This window comes from Python bivittatus, unplaced genomic scaffold (assembly GCF_059951505.1).
Source record: "Python bivittatus isolate LINGU-HERP-01145 unplaced genomic scaffold, Pbiv_v1 ctg000730_np1212, whole genome shotgun sequence".
Taxonomy (NCBI): domain Eukaryota; kingdom Metazoa; phylum Chordata; class Lepidosauria; order Squamata; family Pythonidae; genus Python; species Python bivittatus.
Window position 1 is genome coordinate 1138282 of NW_028277109.1, and position 23293 is coordinate 1161574.

The 23293-nt window shown below is 56.6% G+C and overlaps 1 protein-coding gene across 5 annotated transcripts in view; it reads left to right on the forward strand.

Annotated features, from left to right (window-relative positions):
* SHANK3 (SH3 and multiple ankyrin repeat domains 3) overlaps nt 1-23293 on the forward strand; it is a 317497-nt gene that overhangs the window by 273665 nt on the left and 20539 nt on the right. For all 5 annotated transcript variants that reach the window (XR_015793568.1, XR_015793567.1, XM_088129075.1 and 2 more), the window contains 4 exons: nt 4076-4156; nt 11247-11374; nt 12521-12614; nt 20661-22968. Coding sequence is in view for 3 of the 5 variants with exons in the window: in XM_088129075.1 (XP_087985201.1) it covers nt 4076-4156; nt 11247-11374; nt 12521-12614; nt 20661-22968 (2611 nt within the window). In the remaining 2 variants the exon portion in view is untranslated. The remainder of the gene's footprint in view (nt 1-4075; nt 4157-11246; nt 11375-12520; nt 12615-20660; nt 22969-23293) is intronic.

Sequence of the window (23293 nt, forward strand, 5' to 3'; positions counted from 1 at the left end):
CGGTAGACCACCCTGCAGGCATCTCTTGAGAGTTTCTGTGCCGGATTCCATCCTGGATGCCCCATTCTGATAGTGCCATAATACCAGGGCCCAAGACTGGAAGGGCTGGATTTTGAGGGTGGACTCCCTTGCTTGATGCAAGACATGCCAGCCACGACCCAAGAATGCACCTGGTATCAATACAACAACTTGCCTAGCTATGGAAAGTTCCACGTTCCTTGGCTATCAAGTGAATGGGTACCATGGAGCCAGTCCTTGGTGGCAGTGGCTGGAACTCCAAGCGGGCCCTTCGTTCCATTCAGTTCATGTGCTGCTTCATGCCCCACTCTTCCCTTAGCTTTCCCCTAAGGGGAACTGCGGTTGAGGGGGCTCTCTCAGCACCAGCAAGTGTTCATCATTCAGATGGAATTTAAACCCAGGGAAATTCCTGGTCCATCAGGTGTGGTTCTCAAGTGCCTTTGATCCCTAGGGAAAGCTTCTCATCTAAACTGTCTCCTCTGCTTTTCCAACAAATGAAAGCCTCCTTTTCTTCTGCCAGTTGTGTAAGATTACAGTCTCCATGTATCTGGAGGGAATGAATCCTTCCTGGCTTAGAGGACCCCCAGAGACCCTGCCTTTGGAGGAGCAGACGCTTCTTTGGAGGCATCTGGTGAACATTCCAGCCATCCAGCTCATTTGGCCTTTTTCCCTGTGGAGCAGACACGGTGTCCAGAAAGCACCAGGAGCTAAAATGCTCTCCTCACATCTTGTGGCTTTCAGATTGGCAGCCCTCTGAGACACGGGTCAGCGAGCGGCCAGGATCTGGAAAGGAAAATAGTTTCCACGGGAGACACTGGAGTCTCTGCAGGCATGAAGGGGGTGTGGGTGTCACTCTTTGCTGAGCGCGAAGTGAAATGATGTGAAGGACTACCAAAGAGGAGGAAGTGATAGCCCAAGCTGTCCCTGTGCCCTAACCTCTGATGAAGGCTAGAAGCCAACTGCTTCCAATTACCGGATGCCACCTACGTGGGGTCATCATTTGGGGGCTTCCTCCATCTCCACAGCCATCCCTTGTCGTCATGAGAAATATTGCAGAGTGCAGAATGAGGCCACTCTGTGACTTCTTTTGTCCATCTTGGAAAAGTGATTGAGAAGAAGGGCCTGGGGGACCTGGGTGGCTGCAAGGGAACCCTGCCTGCTGTCTGAAGAAATAGGTACCAGGAGGGCTAGCAGCAACTTAGACTAGGGGCGAGCAAACGTGCATGCATCAGAGCTCCCTCCCCCCTGGCTGGCTTAACCTTCCCTTCCTCAGCCGTCCAACTGAATCTCCAGTTGAGAAGTGCAGAAGTCAATAGGCTGCCCCTGCTTCTGAGGCCGGGCAAGGCTTCCTCGTTTCATGTCTTCTTTGGGAAATGTTCCGTCTTAATTCTGCAAACCCTTCGGCTCTCACGTCATTCGTGCTGCAAGTCTGGGCTCTTACTGTGGAGGCACATTCTCCCACATCGTGGCAGCCCAGCCCCTCAAGGCCTCCAAGCCCCCCGCTCTCTTCCAGGGCTTGGCCTAAGGCATAAGTGCTGAGGAGGGGGCTTGTGCTTCTACCCCAGTTATTGGGCGGCTGGAAGGAAGAACCTTCCCCCCAAAACCCCTCCCTAGCCCCAGCAGACCTGGCTTTGGGCTGGCAGAGGGGGAGGTGGGCTGGAGTGCCTAAAGCTCGTCTACCCTGCCCTCCAGCCGATGGAGGGACCCACGGCTCGTTCCACATTTCTGCTCTCGAGTGGCTCTGGAGTCTTTCCGCCAGAGAGGCTGAAGGTGCCTTGAACAGACTTGGGGCACCACCTGGTAAGAGCCGAAGAGGAACGGGGAGCGACAGGAGTCCCAGGGAGGGCAGTGCCGTTCAGCATAGCATTTTCACCTGCTATGCACCCCCCCCACACACACCATTGCCGGAAAATCAAAGGCAGAATCAAAGCAGAGAAAAGACTAGGCAGCCCCTTCCTCGGTTTGTTCAGCGGGCCAAATAGAAGCTGCCTTTCTGGAAGCTCCAAGAAGACCAGAACGGTGTAAGAAGAAGCTCAACTGGTGTGTGTTCATGGCCAAGTAGCCGAAAGGCGTTAAACAAAAGAAGTAAGCAATGAACAACTCTGAGGCTTGCATTAATTACAAAGGCAAACTGGGCAGTTGTTACTATGGAATATCGGCATGAGCTTTAAAATCGTAGCAAAATATGCCAACTTCATTTTATTTCCGTACCAATTCCAGGAAGGTCAGGCTGGCATATTCAGCCTCACTCACACCCACGGTGTTTGCAGTCCTGCAAGGTGGGCTATAGGCAGGACTGTCTGCTGGACCAGGAGCCAGGGATCGGATGCGTTTTGGCAGGGAGTTTGCCATGAAGCCTCCGGGCACAGCAGGAAGCCGGAGGGCAATGCCTCACCAGGGGCTTGACCTTGCCCCTTCCCAGCCATTCCGAGTGCCAGGATGAGCCGGCAAGTCTCCTCTTCCACCGGAAGGAATTATTTGGAGGGGGGGTCAGAAGGAGGGGCACCAACTGTGCCGGGAAGCTGCTTGGATGCAGAGAGCACCCTAAACTCTCCCCAGCACCCTCTCCCCCGAGCGAGCACGGAGGGCGGAAGGGTGGGCGCTGCAGCCTCTCGGCCTGGAAGGGCAGCTCAGGGCCCAAGCTCTGGGGCCGCACCCCGAGCCAGCTGAGGGGGCTGGAAGGGGGAGCAGCTCCCTCCCGTGGGACAGAGGGGTGAGGGGGAGGCAGGTCTCATCCCTGTTTCTATCTGGGCGGGTCTGGGTTGTGGGGAAAGGCATGGGGGGCCCCCAGGTCGCTGATGTGGGGCTGAAGCTCTTCAGGGGGTGGGAGGCCGCCCAGTCCCCAAGTGAAGGGAGGGGTTGGGAAGGGGGGCTCCCTGAGCCAGCGGCAGAGGGAGGGGAAGAAGCAGGCAGCGCGATCCGCCGGCTTCCAGAGCCGGAATTGTGGGGGGCGGAGGCGGGGGCTCACATTGCCCCTGCAGCTTGCCCGCCCCAGTGCCCGGGGGCCTGGAGACCAACCCGACCTGGGGTGGCGGCTGCCGGCCGGTCCTTGGGGCAGAAGAGGAGTGGGGCCCCTGCCCGCCTCCCTCGTGGCAGGGCCGGCCCCGAAGCCTCAGGTCCTGCGGCGCCCCTTCTCTCCTGGGCCTGGAGGGAGCCCCTTGACCCTCGCCGTCCAGAGCCCTTCCCTGGGAGAGAGGCGGGCGATCGCCCCCCTCGAGCCCGCCTCCTTCGGCCCGGGCTGCCCTGCTGCCCCCGACGCGCCGGGCTTTCGGCCCTCGGCCCTCCACCTCTCCTCCTTGGCGCTTTGTGTGGGCATCGCCGCCGCGTCCTCCGCTCCATCCGCCCGTCTGGGGTCTCTGATGCAGGCAGCTCTGGCAGAAGCTCCAAGGGCTGGTTCCCATAGCAACGGGGAGCGTTGAAGCCTGCATTGTTACGGCTCGAGCGGGCGAAGTGACGAGCGAGCCTTCGTGCCACTCCTGCAAATCCGTGGCAGATGGAGTCTTGCTCTGGCCCTGCCGCTGGCTGGGGCAGCTAGGGAGGCCCTCTCCTCGGCCCTGCCGGCCGGCGCCTCCCAGCGGAGCACACCCTGGCAGGGCCGCCGGGGAGCCACGTGCCGGGCCGCACAGAGGCCCCGGCGACTCCCGAAAGCCAGCCCGGTGGAGGAACGGGGGCTGAGCATGAGGGGGAGGGCTGGAGAGCAGGCCCAACCACCCCGTGGCCCATGGCACGCCCGGGGGGCAGCAGGCCTGCCGCCTGGCAGAGGCAACCCTGAGCACCAACCTTCTGGCCCAGGCAAGTCATGGCTGGGCGCCTCCTGAGCTGAGGTCCTGGGGACCACCTGCCCTGGGTCAGCGCTCCCGCCCTGCCCCGCCTGGCCGCAGGACGATGAAGAAGTTTGCCTCCACCCGCAGCCTCAACAAGATTCTGCAGCAGTGCGACTCCTCCTCCCGGGAGTACGAGGAGATTCAGGCGGTGGAGAAGAAGTGGCACCTCCACCTGGCCACGCCGCGCAAGCTGCTGGACAGGAAGTGCAAAATGCCCTCTCTCTTCCTTTCAGCTCCGCCGCCACCCAAGAGAGCCCCCAGCACCACACTGACCCTGCGCTCCAAGTCCATGACCGCTGAGCTGGAAGAGCTGGGTAAGTCCTGAGGCGTGATCCCGGGAAGGAAGGGGGTGGCAGCGCCTTACCCAACCCCTCGCCAGCACAGGGTGCCGGCCTAGCTGGCAGCAGAGAGGCTTCTTCGTAGCCACGCCGTCCCGTGTGACCAGCGCCCCATTTTACGCTTGTGGTCTGCTGTTCTGCGGAACTCGCTAGCCCCCACCTTGCACTTCCCTGCTTTTCCAAGGAATTCCCGTCTTCCTTCCCCAAGTTCCGTAGTGAACATCTGCATCTGTCCGGGTTGCTTGTACTCCTGCACAGCTGTGATCCCTGCCTTGCAAGGGCTTTGCCACCACGGTTATTTATCACCAGGCCAAGCCATCTCCTAGGCCGGCCGCCCATCTGCTTGCGTGCATCCTGCCTTTCTTCCACCTCAAGGCAACCTCCCCACGGATTCCTAGGCAGCCCCCCTGGCAGGCCCTGCCAGGCCCATCTTGCTCTGTGCCTGAGAGGCCTTTGTCCTGGCCCGTGGCCTCTGGGCCCACGTGTCCCCAGAGTTTTCCATCTTCCTAGGCGCTCCTTGCACCTCCCCTGTTCCTGAAGGACCCTCCCTGCTTACGCAAGAGAAGGGCAGGACAACAGCAGAAGAGGGCACCCCAAAGAAAACCCGGTGCCCCAGACTGCTCCCTGGGCCATCCCAGAACACTTGAGGGAAACTTTAGGGGAAGCGACACCTCTCCAAACCAGACTTTCCCCTTGGGGGTGTCTCTGGTCTCTTCCCTCCCAGCCACCACGAAGCCTTACACGTTTGGAGAGAAGGCTCCTTGTATGGTTGACATGGGCTGCTAGCAAGTTTTCCTCGCTGTTGGTTGGGCATCAAAGGAGAAACGGTTTATAGAGCAACTGTTTGTTGCTTTGACCCCTGTCCTTATGGAGTCCTGCTCCTGAAGAGCCTGCGCTGGGGACTCCTCGCTCTCCTTTGGCTCTCCAGTCACCCAGTTCCTCAGCCGGATGCCAGTTGGGGCATCTCCTTGTGGTCATCTTCTCAGTGATCGCCGTCCCTATCTGGGAGAACCTCAGATTCCTCCCACCCCCAGCTACAAACACACCCAGACCCCACAGACCTTTCAGCAACGCACGTTTCATTTACCAGCTCCGGCTGCTGGAATAGCGACTTAGGCCTTGAAGGTCCTTTTCTCCATAAAAATCACAATGGGACCCTGAGAGCGGGCTGAGGGGCTGGGGGGCTGGGGGCTCTTCCTTCCTTCTCTTCTAGCATTTTTGCACAGCTAGGGATGGGACAGGTGGGTTTCTCTGACAGGTGTGACAATCACTAGTCCCTTACACACCTGAATTGGCTCCGGTGGTTCAGCAGCGCCCCTCTTTGGCCAAGGTGTAACTATTCAGCAGGTGATGACCATGGAGCCCTCTCCCTCTTGGCACCTGGAATCTTCTTTGGTTTCTGCCATTTCCACCGACAGTGAAATGCATTGTGCAAGTGAAGGGCATGGCTGGCTGGACCCCTGAGAGGCAGAGGCGGGGGGGTGGCTGGAAAGAGGAGTGCCCCTAAACAGAGTTCCCAGGTAGGCGTGTTGGGGCTCCAGTCCCCAATGCATCTGTCGAGGCCCTTCCTGTCTTTGTGAGGTTGCTGGGTGGTCCCCGGTCACAGAAGTGGCAGATTTGCTTGACAGCCCCATCCCAGAGTTGCTGTGAGGTGGAGGAAGCCGGTGCAGACCTTGCCCTTCATGGCCGCGAAGGGGAGGGAGGGAGGGAGGGGGTTCTGCAGTTGGGGAAAGGGAGGCCCAGGCCCAGGCAATGACTTAACGTTTCTGTGTTCTGCTCTTCAGGCCGAAAGGCTCCTGATGCACCTTGTGGTTCAGTTGGAAGGGACCTTCTTTCCCCTCCAGCTTGTGATGTGCAAAGGAAAGAGGGCTGGGGAGGGGAAAGGACGCCACGGACGCCCTGGTTCCAGCCCTTGCTGCTGTGGGGAGGAGTGCATGCCGGGCGAGGGGATGGGGTGGCACGGCTGCCTTGTGGGAAGCATGTCCAGGGTTGCATCCCAGAATGCTGCTCCCCCACCCCACCTGGGGGACAGACCGGGCCCTCAACCAAGGCACTGTCTCCTCTTGGCAGAGGCAGGGGGTGCAGCCCAGGGGAGGAAACGCGCCAACCTGCCACTGACGTCTTGTACTTTGTTTCTTGATTCCAAGCCTCGATGCGGAGGAGGAGAGGGGGTGAGTGCAACTCCCCATCTTGGGGGCTCATCTGGGTTCAGGCGGCCCCTCCCTGCCCCTGCCCCGCCCTCCCCGGCAGGGAAGAAGGTGCTCCTCCAGCCTGCGCAGGGCCGACGGCAGGAGGGGCCCTTGGCAGCTGCCTGGGAGATGCGTCCTGGGTGGCCCCTGCTGGAAGGGCAGCTTCTGCACTACTTCCAGCTGTTCCCCAGCTATTCCCGGGCCCTTGGAAGCCAGCCAGGCTGGAGGGGTGCTGGCAGAGCGATGCGGGTGGGGCCGTGGGCCCGTCCTCTCTCCACCAGCGCACAGGATGCTCCAGCCACTTGCAGCCCACCAGGGATGAGCGCTAGTTCCCAGAGAGCTGTCTGGGATATAAAGATTCTTTTCAGGGGGATCTAAAGAATGGGGGTATCGTAGGTAGAGGGTCTCCATCCATGGGGTAAAATGCAGTATGCCGTAAAGTGTGTGTGGTGTGTGCGTGTAGTTTTTCCACAGGTCCCTAAGAGAGAGGAGAGATTTCCCAATAACCATTCATATATGCCACAGGTGGACACAAAATGGTTGTGTTCTTTGAACACAAAGCATTTGTGAAGACTTTGAAAGCGGGGGGCCCACTCGGTCAAACAGGAAGACCCCAAGGGACCGCCTCAAAGCCAACTTTGGTGCTTTGAGGCGGGAACCAAACCCATTCTCTCCAGGCCTTTTACCTTCTTCTGACCAAGAGGAACTACTTGGCTATTTCCACATTACTTTGGGGATCTCTCCGGGGACTTCTCCTCTTCCAGCCTCACCTCTGCTCGCTAAAAGCAACTTCCCCCCGACATGATGTTTGCTGATAAAATGGATCGATCGATACACACCTGGGCCTGTCTGGTGTTGACTGAGTCACCTTCTGAACTCTAAATGCCGCCTCATCAGTCAGGGAGGCAGCGGTGGCAAGGCAGCTCCTGTTACGCCCCAGTGCCAAGGTCTCCAACAGGCGTTGGTGGAGGGACCGGACAAGATATGGGGGTCTTAGCTGTTCCTTCCTTCTGTCTTGAGTGGAGGGAGCTCAGGCTGAGAATGGGGTGCCGAGACTTTGCTGGTTCAATATGGCAGCTGTAGTCTGACATGACCGGAGGATGTCAGGTTCAAGTTGGCCTAGATAGGGCAGTTGATGGTGGAGTTGCTTCTCGATGAATGTGGATTCTGGGCCCGTCAGGGTTCCTCCTGCAGAATAGGGGGGGCCTCCCACCCCCCGCCACCATTGGCGAGTTGGTTCCGAGATCTGCTCTGACCTAGAGGCCAAGGCCATCTGCTTGTTGTTGCTCTGCTGACCCAACGCTGAACCCCAGAAACAGCCCTCTGACTATTTTATTGTCAGTGGCACAATGGTTGAACCATGGTCTGATTCTGCATGAGGCAGCCAAGGTTAAAATGGATTTAGGTAGTTTGCAGTTCAGCCTGCTTGCAGCCTTAACATGTGGTGAGGATCTGATCCCCAAACTAAGCCATGTTACAGCTTGTATGTCTGGACATAACATGTCATGTGAACCCAGCAATTGTGTTTTGTTAGCCCAGGTTTAGGACTGAGTGAGTTACATGAGCCGAGCCAGTGAGTTCAGCACATCAGCGAGAGATCTTGTAGCTGCGTTCCCACCTCATGCTACGTCTGCTTAGTGTCTGTGTAGCCTTAACGTGAGTGCTCCATATCAGCGGCAGAGCTTGGGGTGCCAAGGCAGCTCGCGAGGAGAGGAGAGGAGATCCCTGGCCTGGAGGAGCGGCTGAGGACCATCTTGTGCCACCAAACCGCTTGGAGGCCTTCTGGAGGCCATTCGTGAGCTGGAGAAGAACCTGGAGAAAGGGAGAGGGTGGCAAAATGGAGCTGGAAGGACAGGAGACCCATCAGCAGCAACATCTTTCCAGGCATCTCCAGCAGGGAGTGGGGGGACAGACAGACTCAGGAGGGGTGGGGTGCCTGAGCAGGAGCAGCAAGGACAGGAGGAGGCCATAGAAAACCTTCGTCCTGCAGAGAAGCTGTCCTGGTCCAGCCCTCAATCTGGAGATTTTGGAAAGGTTCTGGCAGCCGGGAGAGATGGCATGGATCCCGCAGGGCAGCAAGTTCTGCCCATGAGGAAAGCTTTCTTGTGCTCTGTTGCAACAGCCCTGCTGGAAAAAGAAGACATCTTGGAGGCTCTGAGGACTGGAAGACACGCTCTCCTAATTCACCCAGCTGGTCCCATCCAGGCGGCCTTCCAACAGCATGTCTCCCGCGGAGGGGCGGGGAGCGTGAATGTCCTGTGGAGGGGCTTCTTAGAGAGGAGCGATGCTGGGCAGGGCATGGGTTAAATGCACTTCCCCATTGCTCATCCCGAAAAAAATCCCACCCCAAACCCAGGACTGACCTGCGTACGCTGGGAAATTCCGAATGAAGTGGAAACGGGCCACTGAAACATGTTTGCAAGGAGGGTGTGGCAAATGGAGGCATTTGGCTGTTAGACATTCCTCCCATCCCGGGGGGCCTGGGATCCTGGCAGGAAGCCAGCCAATGCACAGGGTGGGCAGTGGAGAAGAGAAGTGCTGGTAGACGGGCAGGTCCAAAGGGGTCCAAAATCATCCAAATAATGTTTGTTGGGGGCCATTGTGGGATTTGGGGAGGTTTAAGGATGGGAGACTTTATTCTCAGAGGATTCCTGCTCCCATCCCTCCCCCCTTAAAAGTCTGGAAAAAATAGGGCAAATGTTTTGGGCCCTACCCATTCCAGTGGTTGCCAGGTCTCTGGACCGCCTTCTGCAAGGCTGGACGGCAACTCCCAGTCCCGCTGCAGACCAGGTCATCCGTCCCTTCCCCCATTTTGGTCAGGCAAACTTCTGGTTCAATGTCCGCTTGCTGAGGGGTCTCCTCAGCTGAAGTCATTGGGCAGGAAGGAGGTGATGACTGCTTGGCTTTGGGTAACCGTCGGGATTGAGAAGCTGTGGTCAGATTTCAGGCTGCGTATTGGAATCACACACGGGAGCTTGCCGACTGCAAAACATCCTCTCAGAAAGGGAAGATGAAATCACTGTCATGTTTTTTTAGCCCGAAAACATGTGATGTTTCCTGCTAAGAGCATCTTTGCACTTTCCCTTGAAGACACTGGTGGAAGACTCCTGCAGCTCTTTAACCAGCCAGGAGAAATCAGCCTTCTGTGACTCATCTGGTCTTACAAATATTGCAAGTGCCAAAGCTTTTTCACATCTTGATCTGGTTTCTTCACAGCATGATGCCTTTAACCATGGCTTGTTTAATAAGAGTGCCTGTTCATACACTGTGGCTGTGTGGACACTTCACTGTGGGCTGAAAACCAGGCACAGGCCAAGACCGCCGGATCCAGGACAGTCGGGCAGAGCAGCAGTTGGTCTCCTGCCCGGCTGTGTCCAGAGATCAGGAGCCTTTCTCCTCGGGCGCAGCAAGGCAGATGACTGGGATCCAGTGCTGGTAGGCAGGCAGGGTCCAAAGAAGTCCCAAGCCATCCAAATAATGTTTGTTTGGGGCCATTGTGGGATTTCTGCGCCCACTAAGATCCAGCTTAAACTCCAGCGTTCTCACTGAGATCTGAAGCCGTGAAACCTGGTCTCTTCTTCTGATCCAAGTGTGGAGATTCTAACCGTCTGGCTGAAGACCCGGAACTGAAGTTCAATTTTGAGAAGATGGAGGCGTGAGGGATGGTGGTCTGGCATCACTTGCACCTGGAAGGGGAGTGGGCTCCTGGTTGCTGTGGGTGGAACTTCCAGCAGCCCAGCTCGTGTGGTGGTTGGCCAGGGATGCGTGGCAACAGGTCCCCAGCCTGGTCCTGAGGGGGCAGCTGGGTTAGGAGGCTCTTTGGCTGGCCTGCTTGGCTCAGGCGGTTCGCCAGCTGCATTTAGGGAGCCTGACTCGTTCTTCACATGCTGGTCACCTAGATCATCATGTCACGAGTTCACACAATGTACTTAATCAGGTTACTGAATTAGCCCATTTTCTGTATATACCCAATACAGTGAATCCTGAACTCACTACCACACTAAGCAACTAAGCAGTGATTTTGCAGTTGCTGAACCTTCAACTCACCTGGTTAAGTATGTTCTGTGAACACAACCAGTGTGGGGGCACCACTGGGGACAGAAGCGAGTGCAAGATCCCTGCCCAAGGTGTTGAGGGCTCAAGTTGGAACCTCTCTAGATCTGAGTTGCTTTGCAAGCACACACTCACCCAAATATAAGCCCCTCCTGCTGATGGGGGCAGAAATAGCATGGAAAGCCGTGGCTTAGCAGTGAGTTGCTGGTCACAGAGGAATCCTGTTTGATGGTGGGATCCTGCAGAACAAGAGACAAGGGCAAGTAATTAGACCAGTTCCAAAATCTTGGAGGGGCACAGAACCCCTGGACGTAGACCCTCAGTACAAAGAGCATTTCAGGACCAGCTTCTGTTGGCATTCTTTTAAAACAAAATCTGAGAAAGACTGAGGGGGTGAAGTCAATCTCCCGGACACTTGGGCCTGAGAGTGAAGGAAGATGGGAAAGCTCCTTATTGCTTACTGAGCCAACATGGCTCCCTTCAGCTTAGCCAGATTAGGTGCCAACTGAGGAGGGGGGAAGTTGGAAGGAGCTCAGCTTGGACACAGGATGGTCCCTCAGCAGTTGGGAAGACTTGGGAGCCCTCCTGCTCTCCAGGGTCTGTGCATTTGGGGAGGGAAGGCGGTGCTCCTTTCATCCTCTGAGGAGCTTCAAGGAGACCTACCTCCACAGGTGAAGGGTGCACCACGTTCTCCTCTTTCCATCAGAAAGCTCGGGCTTCCCTTCTTGGCACTCCCCACTCTGCAGGATAGTCTAGGTTCTGTGTCAGGCACGGTTCTCAAATGCAGGCCTAGCTAACCAGATGTGGTGTGTCTGACTTTGCAGAGAAGTTGGATGAGATCTTGGCAGCAGCTGAGCCCTCGCTGAGAGCAGACATTGTAGAAGCAGATTCCCGGGCAGCCACCGTGAAGCAGCGACCAACCAGCCGGCGGATCACTCCTGCGGAGATCAGTGTGAGAGAGCTGGGGAAGTGTTGGGTTTGGGGCTGCACCCTGAAACTAAGCGGAGGAAGGTCAGAGACATCTGGGTGAGGCACGCCGGACCTGAGCCATTTCCTCTGCAGACAAATTGATGCGGGCCAGGTGACGGTGACCGTAGCTTGATTGAAGCTGCCTTTTGGCAACTGAAATGCTCGTCCTGATCAGAACGCAACACCCCTTCTAAATTTCCAGAGTACAAGCTGAGGCAGGCTGGCCGCCGTACACCATTCCTTCAGGCAAGGGGTAGGGGGCAGGCTTGTGACATTCCCACCCAGCATGGCAGAAGGCCAAGTATGGTGGGAAGTCTGGAGAGGCCAGGTCAGGGAAGGCTGCATCCCACGGGCCTGTGAGAAATGTTCACAGGAACTCCTGAGGGCATCACACATGGAAGAAGGTGAGCTACAGCATGTCCTCTCAGAAGCCCCGGGAATCGGTCACGCAGTGCGATTAAGTGTCCCTGTAGGGTTTATCTTGCATGGGCAGGCCAGCCTGTTTGACCAGAGGGTTTCCAGGAGGAAAAGTTGTGCTCGTGAGACGCTGGAGAAAAGGGCCGTTTCTCATGTCGGCATCCCAGCTGGCCTTCCCCACCTCACGTTTAACCTGGCCTCTACCTTAACCCTTTTTTGAGTTTGCAAAGCCTCCAGAATGGCGTGCTGGGTTTTCCACTGGGCGGGTCAAGCATGCTGTGCAGATGGCCCCTGTGAACTGGTGGTCCACCCCTAAAGAACGCTGGTCTGAACTGGGATCCAGCTACGTCAGTCCCAGGGACTCAGCCACCTCTGCCTTCCCAGCCCCGTCACCTTTGCGCCTTCTTGACAGAGAAGGGCTGGCCTTCCTTCCACAGCCATCTTGTGCCTACGGGGACAAGGGGGTGCACCCTCATCAGCCCCAGGCAGCTGAAGCAAGCAGGGCCTGACCACGCTGGACTAGAGGGGGGTCGAGGCTCTCTTGCGCCCTGCCCTGCCCTGCCCTGCCCTGCCCTGCCCTGCCCTGCCCTGCCCTGCCCTGCCCTGCCCTGCCCTGCCCTGCCCAGGATTGCTTCCAAGGGGAGGGAAGAGAAGCCGCCACGGCCTCCTCTCCGAGCCAGCGGAACTCTGCCTTGTCCCGTTTCTCTTCTAGTCCCTCTTCGAGCGGCAGGGGATGGCAGCGCATGCTGGGCCAGAGAAGCCCCACGTGTCCCTCCGCAAAGGCCTCCCGCGGACCAAATCCGTAGGTAGGTGTGGCGCTGTCTTTGTTTCCCGTGACGCGAGTGGCCCTTCGGGGGGGTGGCCTCGTCTTGGGCTTCCAGCAGTTCAGCGGTCCAAAAAGCCAACATGGAGGCTTTGATAGAAGCCCACTCCAGTCAGGGTTGGGATTCTTTGGAAGGGGGAGGGGCGTCTGTCGTGGCCACCTTCTTGACCCCTCCTATAAGCCCCTCTGCCCGTTTCTCCAGAGGAAGCAGCGAGCAGCTTCCAGGAGACGGAGCTGGCTGCCCGGAGGGAGTCCCCGACTTTGCCACCCCGGGAACAGCGAGGCCCATGTTGGTTTGGCTGCTCGTAAAACAGCAGTGACGTGGAGCGTGAGGAACAAGCACGGCGGCCCTGTAGCCGAGATCACGTGCCGGGACGGGCTGGGTTGGCCTGCGGGTAGCACTGGGAGCTGGCTCTCTAGCCAGCATCATCTGGGTTGCGGACAAGCGAAGTGCTTGTCCCTGGGAGATCTCCACGAGTTGCAGACGCTGTTGTGGAAAGCCCGTTCCCTGGGCAGGGGGCCAGCTGGGAGACAAAGCACCTTTCTGGCTGGGCTAACAAGGGCGAGCAGTTATCAGGCAGGCGGCCTTAATTATGGGCACTCCAACCATTGTTTCCCAGTGAGAGAGCCCTAATTGACAGATGCGAACAGGGCTGTTGCTGCCTGATCAAACCCTTGCAAGGCCAGGGGGACATGCCACGGCTCCCACTCTGCCCCGGCTCTTACCAAAATAAAACAGTTGCTCTGAATAGCGGCTTTGGGAACAATGTACAAATTAAAAGGATCCTGTGACTTCGAGCCAGGGCCCAGGGGCTTCTTCCAAGCGTGCAGATGGTCCCAGAGAATAGGCCCGTCTGACTGCTGTTCACTGAGCTGCAAAACTGATTTGTGAGCAATGCCAAATAGGAACTTGGTGGAAGGAGGGAATGAATGCGTCTGCCTGCTTACACCTCGCATAGCAGGACACCAGCAGAATGAGTGTCAAAAACATCAGCGTCTGAAAGGATGCAAGAGAAAAATCTCTGGGAAATTTTCCTGCTGGAGCTTAAAATAATTCAGTGCTCTGGAATGAAAAGACCACCAAATCGGCCTGGTTTTCATAAAAGAGATTGTGGCAGGTGGAGAAGGAGATGAAGCAGTGAAAGGGTTCCAGCTGGAAGCAGAGCAGAAGAGGAGCCTGGCGGCCTGCAAACCTGTGGGGAACGCCGTGGGGCTTCTGGTGACATTCCCAAGGGCTGCCGCTGCATCATCTGTCGGTACCCAGAGCGAGGGCCACAGGGCCCTTCCCACTGAGAAGAGATGCCGGCCATTCTGCCTGTGAGACAACGTTCTGGGGACGGGAGCAGCTGACAAACGGCAGCGACTCATGGCCAGAAGCTTCCGAGCAGGTTTTCCCTCTGCGTGATGCTGAAATGTGTTGGGGCCAAGCAGAGACCCAGGACCGGATCTCTCTCGTGGAGTCCTTCCAGGTGGGGCCAGGATTAGAATCTCCGCAGGCAGCTAACAGAACAGAGCCGGTCCTGATGAGGAGGGGGGCAGCCCCAGGAGATGAGCACAAAACCAGTTACTTTGGTTCTCAGGCTTTGGCCCAAGGGGTTGAGCTTGCTGCAGTCGATGATCCTGGCTTCGGTTTTAGGACTTAGCCCTGTTTCTCGCCTTGAAGTCCTTGGCTCCAATTATCCTGCTAGACTTTTTTCAAGATGGTGACACGCCAGTAAGTAGCCCAAGGCCCCTGGTGTTGATGTCCTGGCTGGGCTGTGCAATGTGGGCGACGCAGGCGGTTGGCACCACTGCTCCTTCCTTCTCCAGAGCGGCACCATCCCTCGGATTACTAGAGCAACGCAACAGATGGAACATCAGCTGGAGCACAAGCGGAGGAGCCCCCAGGAGAGAACATTCCTGTGCAGGACGAGGCCCATCTGGAGACCGTTTGAATTCCTATCCTGCTACGGTGGAGGGAGCAAAGGGGGCGTCCACCGCTTTGTCTTCTCCGTCTCTGTCGTATCAACACAGAAGAAACTGGCATTGTTTTTTAGGTTGGTGAGCTGGGAGCAGCTTCCACAGAGCTTTGCCAACCAAGTCAGTCGCATTTTTCTTGACTTGCACAGCAACATTGGGGCAGGACTTAGGGGTGTAATCTTGGCACTGTTCGCCCTTTTTTGCGTTTGTAGATTTGTCTAGGACACGTGTAGAGGTGAGGGACACCAAATACTGAAAGACCCCTGCCGTTTCTGTCTGATTAAATAGGCCCTGCCCCGTGGTTAAGGGGCAGTGCGTCCTTGTGGCAGGAACGTGTTCCCCCCAGCCTAAAGGAGGTAGTCATGAGACTTTTCCTGAAGAAGCCCACCCTCGATTTGACAATCTCTACAGTTCTTACACGTTCCATTTCTGCCTGTTCTAGGCCAAGCGTGTACATGGAGATAAGGTTGCAGAACTTAACTTAGAGTTGCAAAGGGTTTACAAGCCAGCATGACAGGCACTGGGGCAGGGGCATGCGTGCTTCAGGAGGGTTTACAGGGAGAGAGAGCTTGCCGGCAACTAGTCTTAATTCAGTAGATCAGCAGTGCAGTCAGATGAAGGTCCAGGATTCAAGGCATTCACAGGAAAGATGTCGGTCAGTCCAGCTCAGAATGATAAAATTTCTGGATATATGGGATTCAAGGGTTGCGCATGTAGAGTCCAGGTTGAATCAGTTGTTCCCAGTGGAGAGGTGTAAGCTGGCGGTCAACCTGATATAGGTCCATGGCCATGTGAGAACCAATTAAAGCTGACGCTTCTCTTACCTGTTGAGAAAGCATACTGAATGCCTCTGTTCTGTTCCCTGGAGCATACAACATGTCTGGGGACTGGGCAGTTGCTCAGGATCAGGACCCTAATCATCCAACTGCTGGTACAGCTGTTCTAGATGATTGCCAGCAAATTCAGCCTCAGATACTTGATTGCTTGCTGACATTCACCCGGTGCATCTGGAGCAAGCCTGTTGGCATCAGGATCCTCAGAATCAGAGGCAGGTGAAACAGGCAGGTGAAATAGCGACAGTGGAAACGTTGAATCAGCTGGGGAGCATGGACATGGTCTGGGCCCTCCCACAAGCTCTGAAGGCGATGGCTCCCATTGACTACGCAGGGAGTCATGGACCTGGAGCCACTTGAGTCCCAAGACAACTGTAAGGTAGGGAGTGGAGGCCAGGCAGAATTCAGCCTGCCCTGTGGGATCCCTGAGCTGCGTCTGGAACTTTTTTGTTACCCAGGCCGTGGGACCAGACAGCGCAGTTTGCCCATTGATGGTCTCGATGACGAGGGGAGGCTGAGTGCCATGCCTGGGCACCAGCAAACTTAACATCCATAAAGTTCACAGGGCTCCCTGAATCAAACATTGCCCAAGTGCAACATCCTGGCTTGCTGGGGATCCAAAGCACAGGGGTGACCTCCAGGTGCTTCAGCAGAGTACGGTGTGGCTGTTAGGCTTGGTGGACAGTTGAAGTGCCCTAGGCATCAGACCCCCATCGATGTTGGGACTTCCCAAGGGTTAGTAGAGGTTGGAGGCCAATGACTTTCACGGGATCATTGGCTGGAGGTTCTACTGGAACAGGAGGTCTACCGGATGCGGGATCTTAGCAGTGCTGGATCTGGCCCTTTGATGTTCACTGCACAGGCAGAATTGAATAAGTGCCTGCAATGTCTCTGTGTGGTCAGTCCAGGCCTGTTTGTTCACTATTTCCTTGGACAGCTCCACTTGGATCTGGCCAATGAGAGCCACTTCGTTCCAAGCCCAAGCCTGAGCCAGCAGCTGAAAGTCGCTCAGGTATCAGCCACGGGATGTGCCTCTGCCGCAAATTATCACTCACCCGTCGGCTGTCTGAGCCCTAACTGGGTCTTTGAACACGACTTGATGTTGTCTGCTGAATCTCTCCGTCACCCAGGAGGGGGCTCTAGTGCAGCAGGAGAGGCATGGCCCATCTCACAGCAGAGCCCAATGAGAGGCTTACCATGAATGCCACACGAATCCCAGTGGTTCTTCGGAAGGTCCGTGGGATGCAAGCTCACACGTTTTACGCTGCACAAAAACCGCAGGAAACTGAGCATTCCCTCAAACTTTCCCGGCACTGTGACGGGGTGTTTTTGGAGGAAGAGCTGCTGCTTCAGCTGTTCGTTTTCTGCGTGTCTCTGCTCCCTTCTGCGGCTGAGGTGAGGGAGGAGCCAACTGCTCCTCCCTGGAGATCATTGGGCTGGACACACACTGTTGTGTTCCAGGCCAAGCAAGCACATGGAGATGAACTTGCAGAAGTTTACTTAGCATTGCAAAGGGTTCACAAGCAGCAGCCAGCTGCACAGGTGCGTGTCCAGTCACATGCAAGCTTTGGCAGGGCTCACAGGAAGAGAGTTTGCCTGCAGCAAGACCGAGGGCGCATCAGCAAACCAGTAGCACAGTCAGGTCATGCTCCAGAATTCAAGGTGTTTGCAGGTAGGCCAACAGAGTGACCAGAGTTTCTGGATGCGCAGGTTTCAAGGCTTGAGTGTGCAGGGTTCAGGTTGGGTTGGCTATTCCCAGTGGGGAAGTGCCAGCTGGCGGTCACTGGCAGCCACCCTGAAATAGGGCCCCCACTGGGTGGAACTGTTTAAGACCGACTCTGCTTTTGCCTGGCAAGGAGGCATGCCAGCACCTGCTCTCTGGAGCGTGTGGCGTGTCTGGGGACTGAGCAGTTGCTCGGAATTGGGACCCTCATCGTTTGACTGCCGCCCCAGCGGTCCTGGATAATGGCAGTCAGCCTGAGGTGCTTGTTTGCTTGCTGATTCCTGGCATTCATCCAACACATTGGCATCAGAACCCTCTGAGTCAGAGGTGGACATGACATGACACTTTCCGGGAAATTGGTTGAGACGGTAGCAGACTCACAACTCCAGATGCATTTGAATGAAACTGACTATATAGACCGCTTTCAATTAAACAAGGTGGAAACCGGACCAGGAGATACAGCCTAGCTCTTCTGGATCTCTCCATGACTTCCATCGCCATCCCCGTTAGCTATCTGGTAGGGTTGATTCCGGTCCTTTCTATAAGGCTGCATCCAGAAGGGTCAGCCCTACAAAGAAATCAGTGCCATGTAGGTCAGGACTACTTTCATTGTAACAGCTCTAGTAACAGAATCTTACAAGTCTGAATGTGCTTCCCCCTCCCTGACTTTATCTTCATGTGAATGAGGGAGGGGCTTGTCTGGAACGTTTTCTCACTCTTTCTTGGCCCGGGCTCAAGGCCCTCTTATCTGACCATTGTTTTGGTAGTGGCTCTTCTTCCTGTCCTTTAAGGCCATTTCCTATGCCCTCTACATCATTGTGGCGCGGGGGGGGCACTACTTAGGCTTTTGACAAGACTTAGGCTGTTCCACAAGCTTCCATCGTGGCTTCCCATCCACGTGAAACCACCAGAGGAGGTCATTCAGAATTCCAGAGTGGGACGCCATTGGCATGTTGATGAACTCAGCTCTTCCTCCTCATCGTTGAACTCCAAGGAAGCGTTGATTACCCTTGAACATTGCCTGCATGCAGAATGAGAGTGAACAAGACAAAAGTGTGGTTGACATAGGAGGATTCAATCAAAAATTTATTTATGGTCCAAGATGAAACACAATAAAAGATCAGCATACAATACAGTAACTATAAAAAGAAATTTTATAATTGTGAGAAAATCCTAAAACAATTAGCAGCTAACAATTAATAGTACAAGGGAGGAACTAGACAGCTTCTAACATCTATAGCTATTGATAAGAATTTTGCAGCCTTCTTAAAGGTTTCCGAAGAATGGTCACCCAGGAGAAGGATGACCTCGCTGCGACATCTGTCATCCCATTGAACGCCAGGGTTGATTCGGCCGATCTGTCTGGCTAGGCAGGTGTCCCCTTCCTCCCTCACCACTCCATGCACATCCTTCCCGAAGCTGGAGAAGAAGATGACCATCCCAGGTAGAAGAAGTATATCAATCTTCAGTCGAGGATATACGATAACTGGATTCGCCTGCTAGAACCTCCAAACAAGTTCTCTATTTGTAGGAGAACGTAGGAGGATTCTGTCTGGGACAGGGTTACCCAGTTCATTTTTATTTATTCATTTGTTGATTTATAGGGACTAGGGGTGGGTTACACAACTACAAGCGATATAAAAATCATAAGCAAAGCAGAAAAGAGATCCCAAAAAGACATCTCTCCAACTCAACAGAGAAAATGGAGAGAGGCTCGATCTGAATGAAGGGAGACAAGGAGCCGCAGGAATCTCTGAAGGAGTGCCCTGCAGAAGGCAGGCACAGCGACGGAGGCCCTGCCTTCTGGGTTCCATCAGATGGCTCTGTTTGATCAATGAGGTCTGGCATATGCCAACGCTCTGATTGAACAGGACCGGCAAAAACGTTTCCCCTTAGAACCCAAGTCAGTGTACCCTCTTGCCTTCCATTTTTCCCAAAGTTGTCCCAAAACAACCTGTTTTAGATGGGATCAAGAGCAACCAGCTTCACCAAAACAGCAGCTTCACCATCTGGGAGTGCACCCTGATCCTTGAATGTCACCAGATTCGCAGGTGGTGTCTGCAGAAGGGAGGGCTTTTGTGCAATTATGCCCGCTGCATTACTTGCCACCCTTCCCCAGCTGGCTGGGTGTGGTGATGGCTGTCTGTGGCTTAGTCACCTCCAGTCTTCTCTATTGCAGCGCCTCTACAAGGGGCTTTCCTTGAAGCTGTCCAGATGTTGCAATGGCTGACAGGTGCAAGGTATAGAGGTCCTACATTGCCTGTGGCCAGTGACGCCTGGGCACAGGATGCTGGCGCTGGCTTCAGAGGCTGACTCTTGAACAGAGCCTCTCCACCCCCCAGTAGGAACCTGTCTGGCCTCAAGCATCTGTGGGAGAGGCTACTCTATAGGTGCTCTGCTGTCAGGTCTGGAAGATGGGCCTGCCTGGTGTGGAAGATGGGCTGCTGGGGAACGGCCTCCCTCAGAAGCCCCCTGCCCGCAGCCTTTCCAGAATCCTTTTGCGGGCTCTAAATTGTAAAATGACCTTAATACATACATCATTATCCATTTTCATCTGTGTTTTTAATTGTTTACGTGCTGCTTTCATTTTTAAATCCTGTTAGCTTTGTTGGGTGCCAAAGTAGAAAGGCAGGGTATAACTCCAACAGCCAAATTCTTACATGGGTAGAATCTAACGATTTCCTGCAGGCCCCCACCCCCATTTTAATGACCAGCCTCATCGCCCGGTGACCGTGCATGTATAGAAACCTTGTTTTGGTGGACTAATTGGGGGGGGGCTGTTATTCCCCAGTCTGCTCTATGGGAGAGTCTGTCATTGCATTGTAGACTGCGCACATGACATAACTTACTCCATTCATGTGGTGACAGAAGCAGCAGTGGGATTAGGTCCCCTGCGCATGAGGCCCCTTGCGCTGGTCAGTCAGGTCCCCCATCTGGAGAGCCATGTCCCAGCATGCCTTGCAAAGGCTGCTGCTGCACATGAGGATGCTCAGCACAGTGCGGCCTAGAAGACATGGCACAGCTGCACACGGTGTGTGCTTCACAGTGCCTTTGCGCATTATGCTGCCTGGTACAAGAGGCCCAGCTGGCTTGGCCCTGCGTAGCGCTGTAATTTTTTAGACTGCAAAGGAATAAGAATTGCTGCTCACGATGCTAAGTGTGCTAAGCATCGTGTGTCCCTAAGCGAGGGACACGGGAAAAATGACTCTCCGCTTATTGGCCCTCACCCAGCCCCCAGGCGCTAGCGCCGGCCTGCTCGCTCAGCCTGCTTGCTCGGCCCTTCCCAGTCAGGGGCCCTGGCCCCGGTCTGCAGCCGTGTCCCTTCCCCCAGGCCATTTCCTGACTCGGGAATGCTGACCGCCTGAGGGGAAGCTGCATGATGGAGACCCCAGAGCTTGCCTAGCCCCCTCCAGTTGCAGGCTTTGAAGTGCACCTTGCTGGCCAGTAAGATGGAGAGAGGCATGGTTCTGTCCCCCGAAGGAACTCCAACCTTTCCTCTTCTGCTGCTTTGCAGGCGAAGACGAAAAGTTTGCGGCTTCCCTCATGGATGGAAAATTTCCCCGGAGTACATCGATGCAAGACACTGTCCGAGAGGGGCATGGCATCCCACCCCCCCCGCAGACCGCTCCTCCCCCTCCCCCCTCCCCCTACTACTTTGACACCGGCCCACCGCCCTCCTTCTCCCCGCCCCCGCCCCCGGGAAGAGTCTACGACACCGTCCGGTCCAGCTTCAAGCCGGGCCTGGAGGCCAAGCTGCATGGGCTGTCCCCAGGGGTCAGCGCGGCCGAGATGTACGACCAGGCGAGGGCTTCCGTCCCCTACCCCGAACGGCAGAAGCGTGCCCGCTCCATGATCATCCTGCAGGACTCCTCCCACGTCCCTGTGGAGCCCACCGACATCCCCCGGCCAGGCCCCTCCGCCACCCCGCCCGAGAAGCTGAAGAGGAAGGGCCGGGGGGCAGACAACCCTTACGCCAACATGGGCCAGTTCAATGTCAGCCTCTTTGCCCCCACCAAGCCTCAGAGGAAGAAGAGCCCCCTGGTGAAGCAGCTGCAGGTGGAAGACGCGCAGGAGCGGGCGGCGCTCTCCATCGCGGGGGGCTTCCCCCGGGAGCCTTCCCCCACCCGCCGCGGCCACCGCCTGAGCGGAATGGAGTTCCCGTCCCCGCAGGTGGACGCCGCCAGCCTCCCCTTCTCCACTGCCGTCGCGGGGGCCATGAAGGACCGAGACCGCCGCCTCGATGAGAAGCGGAAATCCACTGTCTTCCTTTCAGTGGGGGCCATAGAAGGGAGCCCCCCCACCATAGACATGCCATCGCTGCAGCAATCCCGGTCCATCGACGAGCGCCTGCTGGGGAGCCGGGACGTTCTCCTGCCTTCCCCCGTCTCAGCTTTAAAGCCATTCCTCAGCGGTTCCTCTTCAACGTTCATCCACCCACTTACAGGGAAACCCCTGGACCCCAACTCACCCCTGGCGCTGGCGCTGGCTGCGAGAGAACGAGCCCTTTCCACCCAGGTCTCCTCCAGAGTGCCCACCCCCATCCACAGCCCAGACTCGGACCGGGTGGCGCCCTTGTTTGTGGACATCCAAACCAAAGACCAAGAGAGGGGGGAGCTCGAGGGCCGGGGGTCTCCTGCATATTCACCTGGAGCCAAGGCTGCCACTCCCAGCCCGCTGACCCCGACACAGAGCCCCTGGGGGATGCCCGCAAGTGCAAGGAAAGAGGGCGAGGCACAACCTGAGATGCCTGTGAAAGAGGAGAAGAAGGCAGAGGACAAGAAGTCCATGATCCTCAGCATCGTGGACACGTCGCAGCAGAAGACGGCCGGCCTCATCATGGTGCACGCAACGAGCAACGGCCAAGACCTCGGCTTTGATGTGAAGGAGGAGAAGACTCCTGTCCCTGAGGGAGGCCCAGAGCCGGTGGAAGTGTCCATGGCGGAGGCTCAGCCTAGCCCTGTGGGGAAGGCTCCCGTCAGCCCAGCGTTGGACAAGACTCTCGGACAAGGGAGTTCGGAGGAGGAAGTAGAGACGTATACGGTTACTCTGCCGCCCGCTCAACTGTCCTCGAGTGATGAGGAGACCAGGGAGGAGCTGGCTAAGATTGGCCTGGTGCCTCCCCCTGACGAGTTTGCAAATGGGGTATTGGTCACCACCGCCGGCACACCTATCAGCCAACTGGCTACTCCAGCCATTGCCACGCCATCTGTACCAGCGGCAGCAGTCATACCTTCTACCACTGGTGGAACACCCTCAGGGAAGCCCTCTGATGCCCCCACCGCCCCAGAGTCTGCTGCAGACTCAGGAGTGGAAGAGGTGGACACCAGAAGTTCAAGTGACCATCACCTGGAGACCACAAGCACCATCTCCACCGTCTCCAGCATGTCCACGCTGTCCTCCGAGAGCGGAGAGCCCACCGACACCTACACTTCCTTTGCGGATGGACACACTTTTGTACTCGAGAAGCCGCCAGTGCCTCCAAAGCCGAAACTCAAGTCCCAGACCAGCAAGGGGCCGGTTACTTTCAGGGACCCACTTTTGAAGCAGTCCTCGGACAGCGAGCTCATCTCCCAGCAACACGCGGCCATTCTGGCTTCCGCCAGCGTTGGCCGGCCACGCTACCTCTTTCAGCGAAGGTCCAAGCTGTGGGGGGACCCCCTGGACAGCAGGCCCATCCACGGGGCCGAGGATGACAAACCAACTGTGATCAGCGAGCTGAGTTCCCGGCTGCAGCAGCTGAACAAGGACACACGCTCCCTGGGGGAGGAACCTGCCGGTGGCGTGTTAGACCCTGGAAAGAAGCCTCCCGTGGTGGCAGCACGGTAAGACCCCAGGCAGCCGGGCAAGGAGGTGGCTGGCGAGCGGCCTCCTGCCCTGGTCACAAGGGCCTTCCGCCAGCGGCAGAAGCGCCTTTCTCAGCCTCTCCCCTCCTTGGCCAGGCAGGCTGTGGCCCTGCGGGGGAAGCATGCCCGACGAAGCTTTAAGGCTCGTCACCATCAGGGTTCTGGGGGAGGCTCGGAAAGGACGCTCAGCACCCGCCTGCTCCGACTTCTCCCTTTCTTCTTGGTCCTGCTCGCTCTAGAGGGGTCCCTGCCAGCCCTTCGGTTCCATCTTTGTGCCCCAGGACCCACGGACACACACACCGAG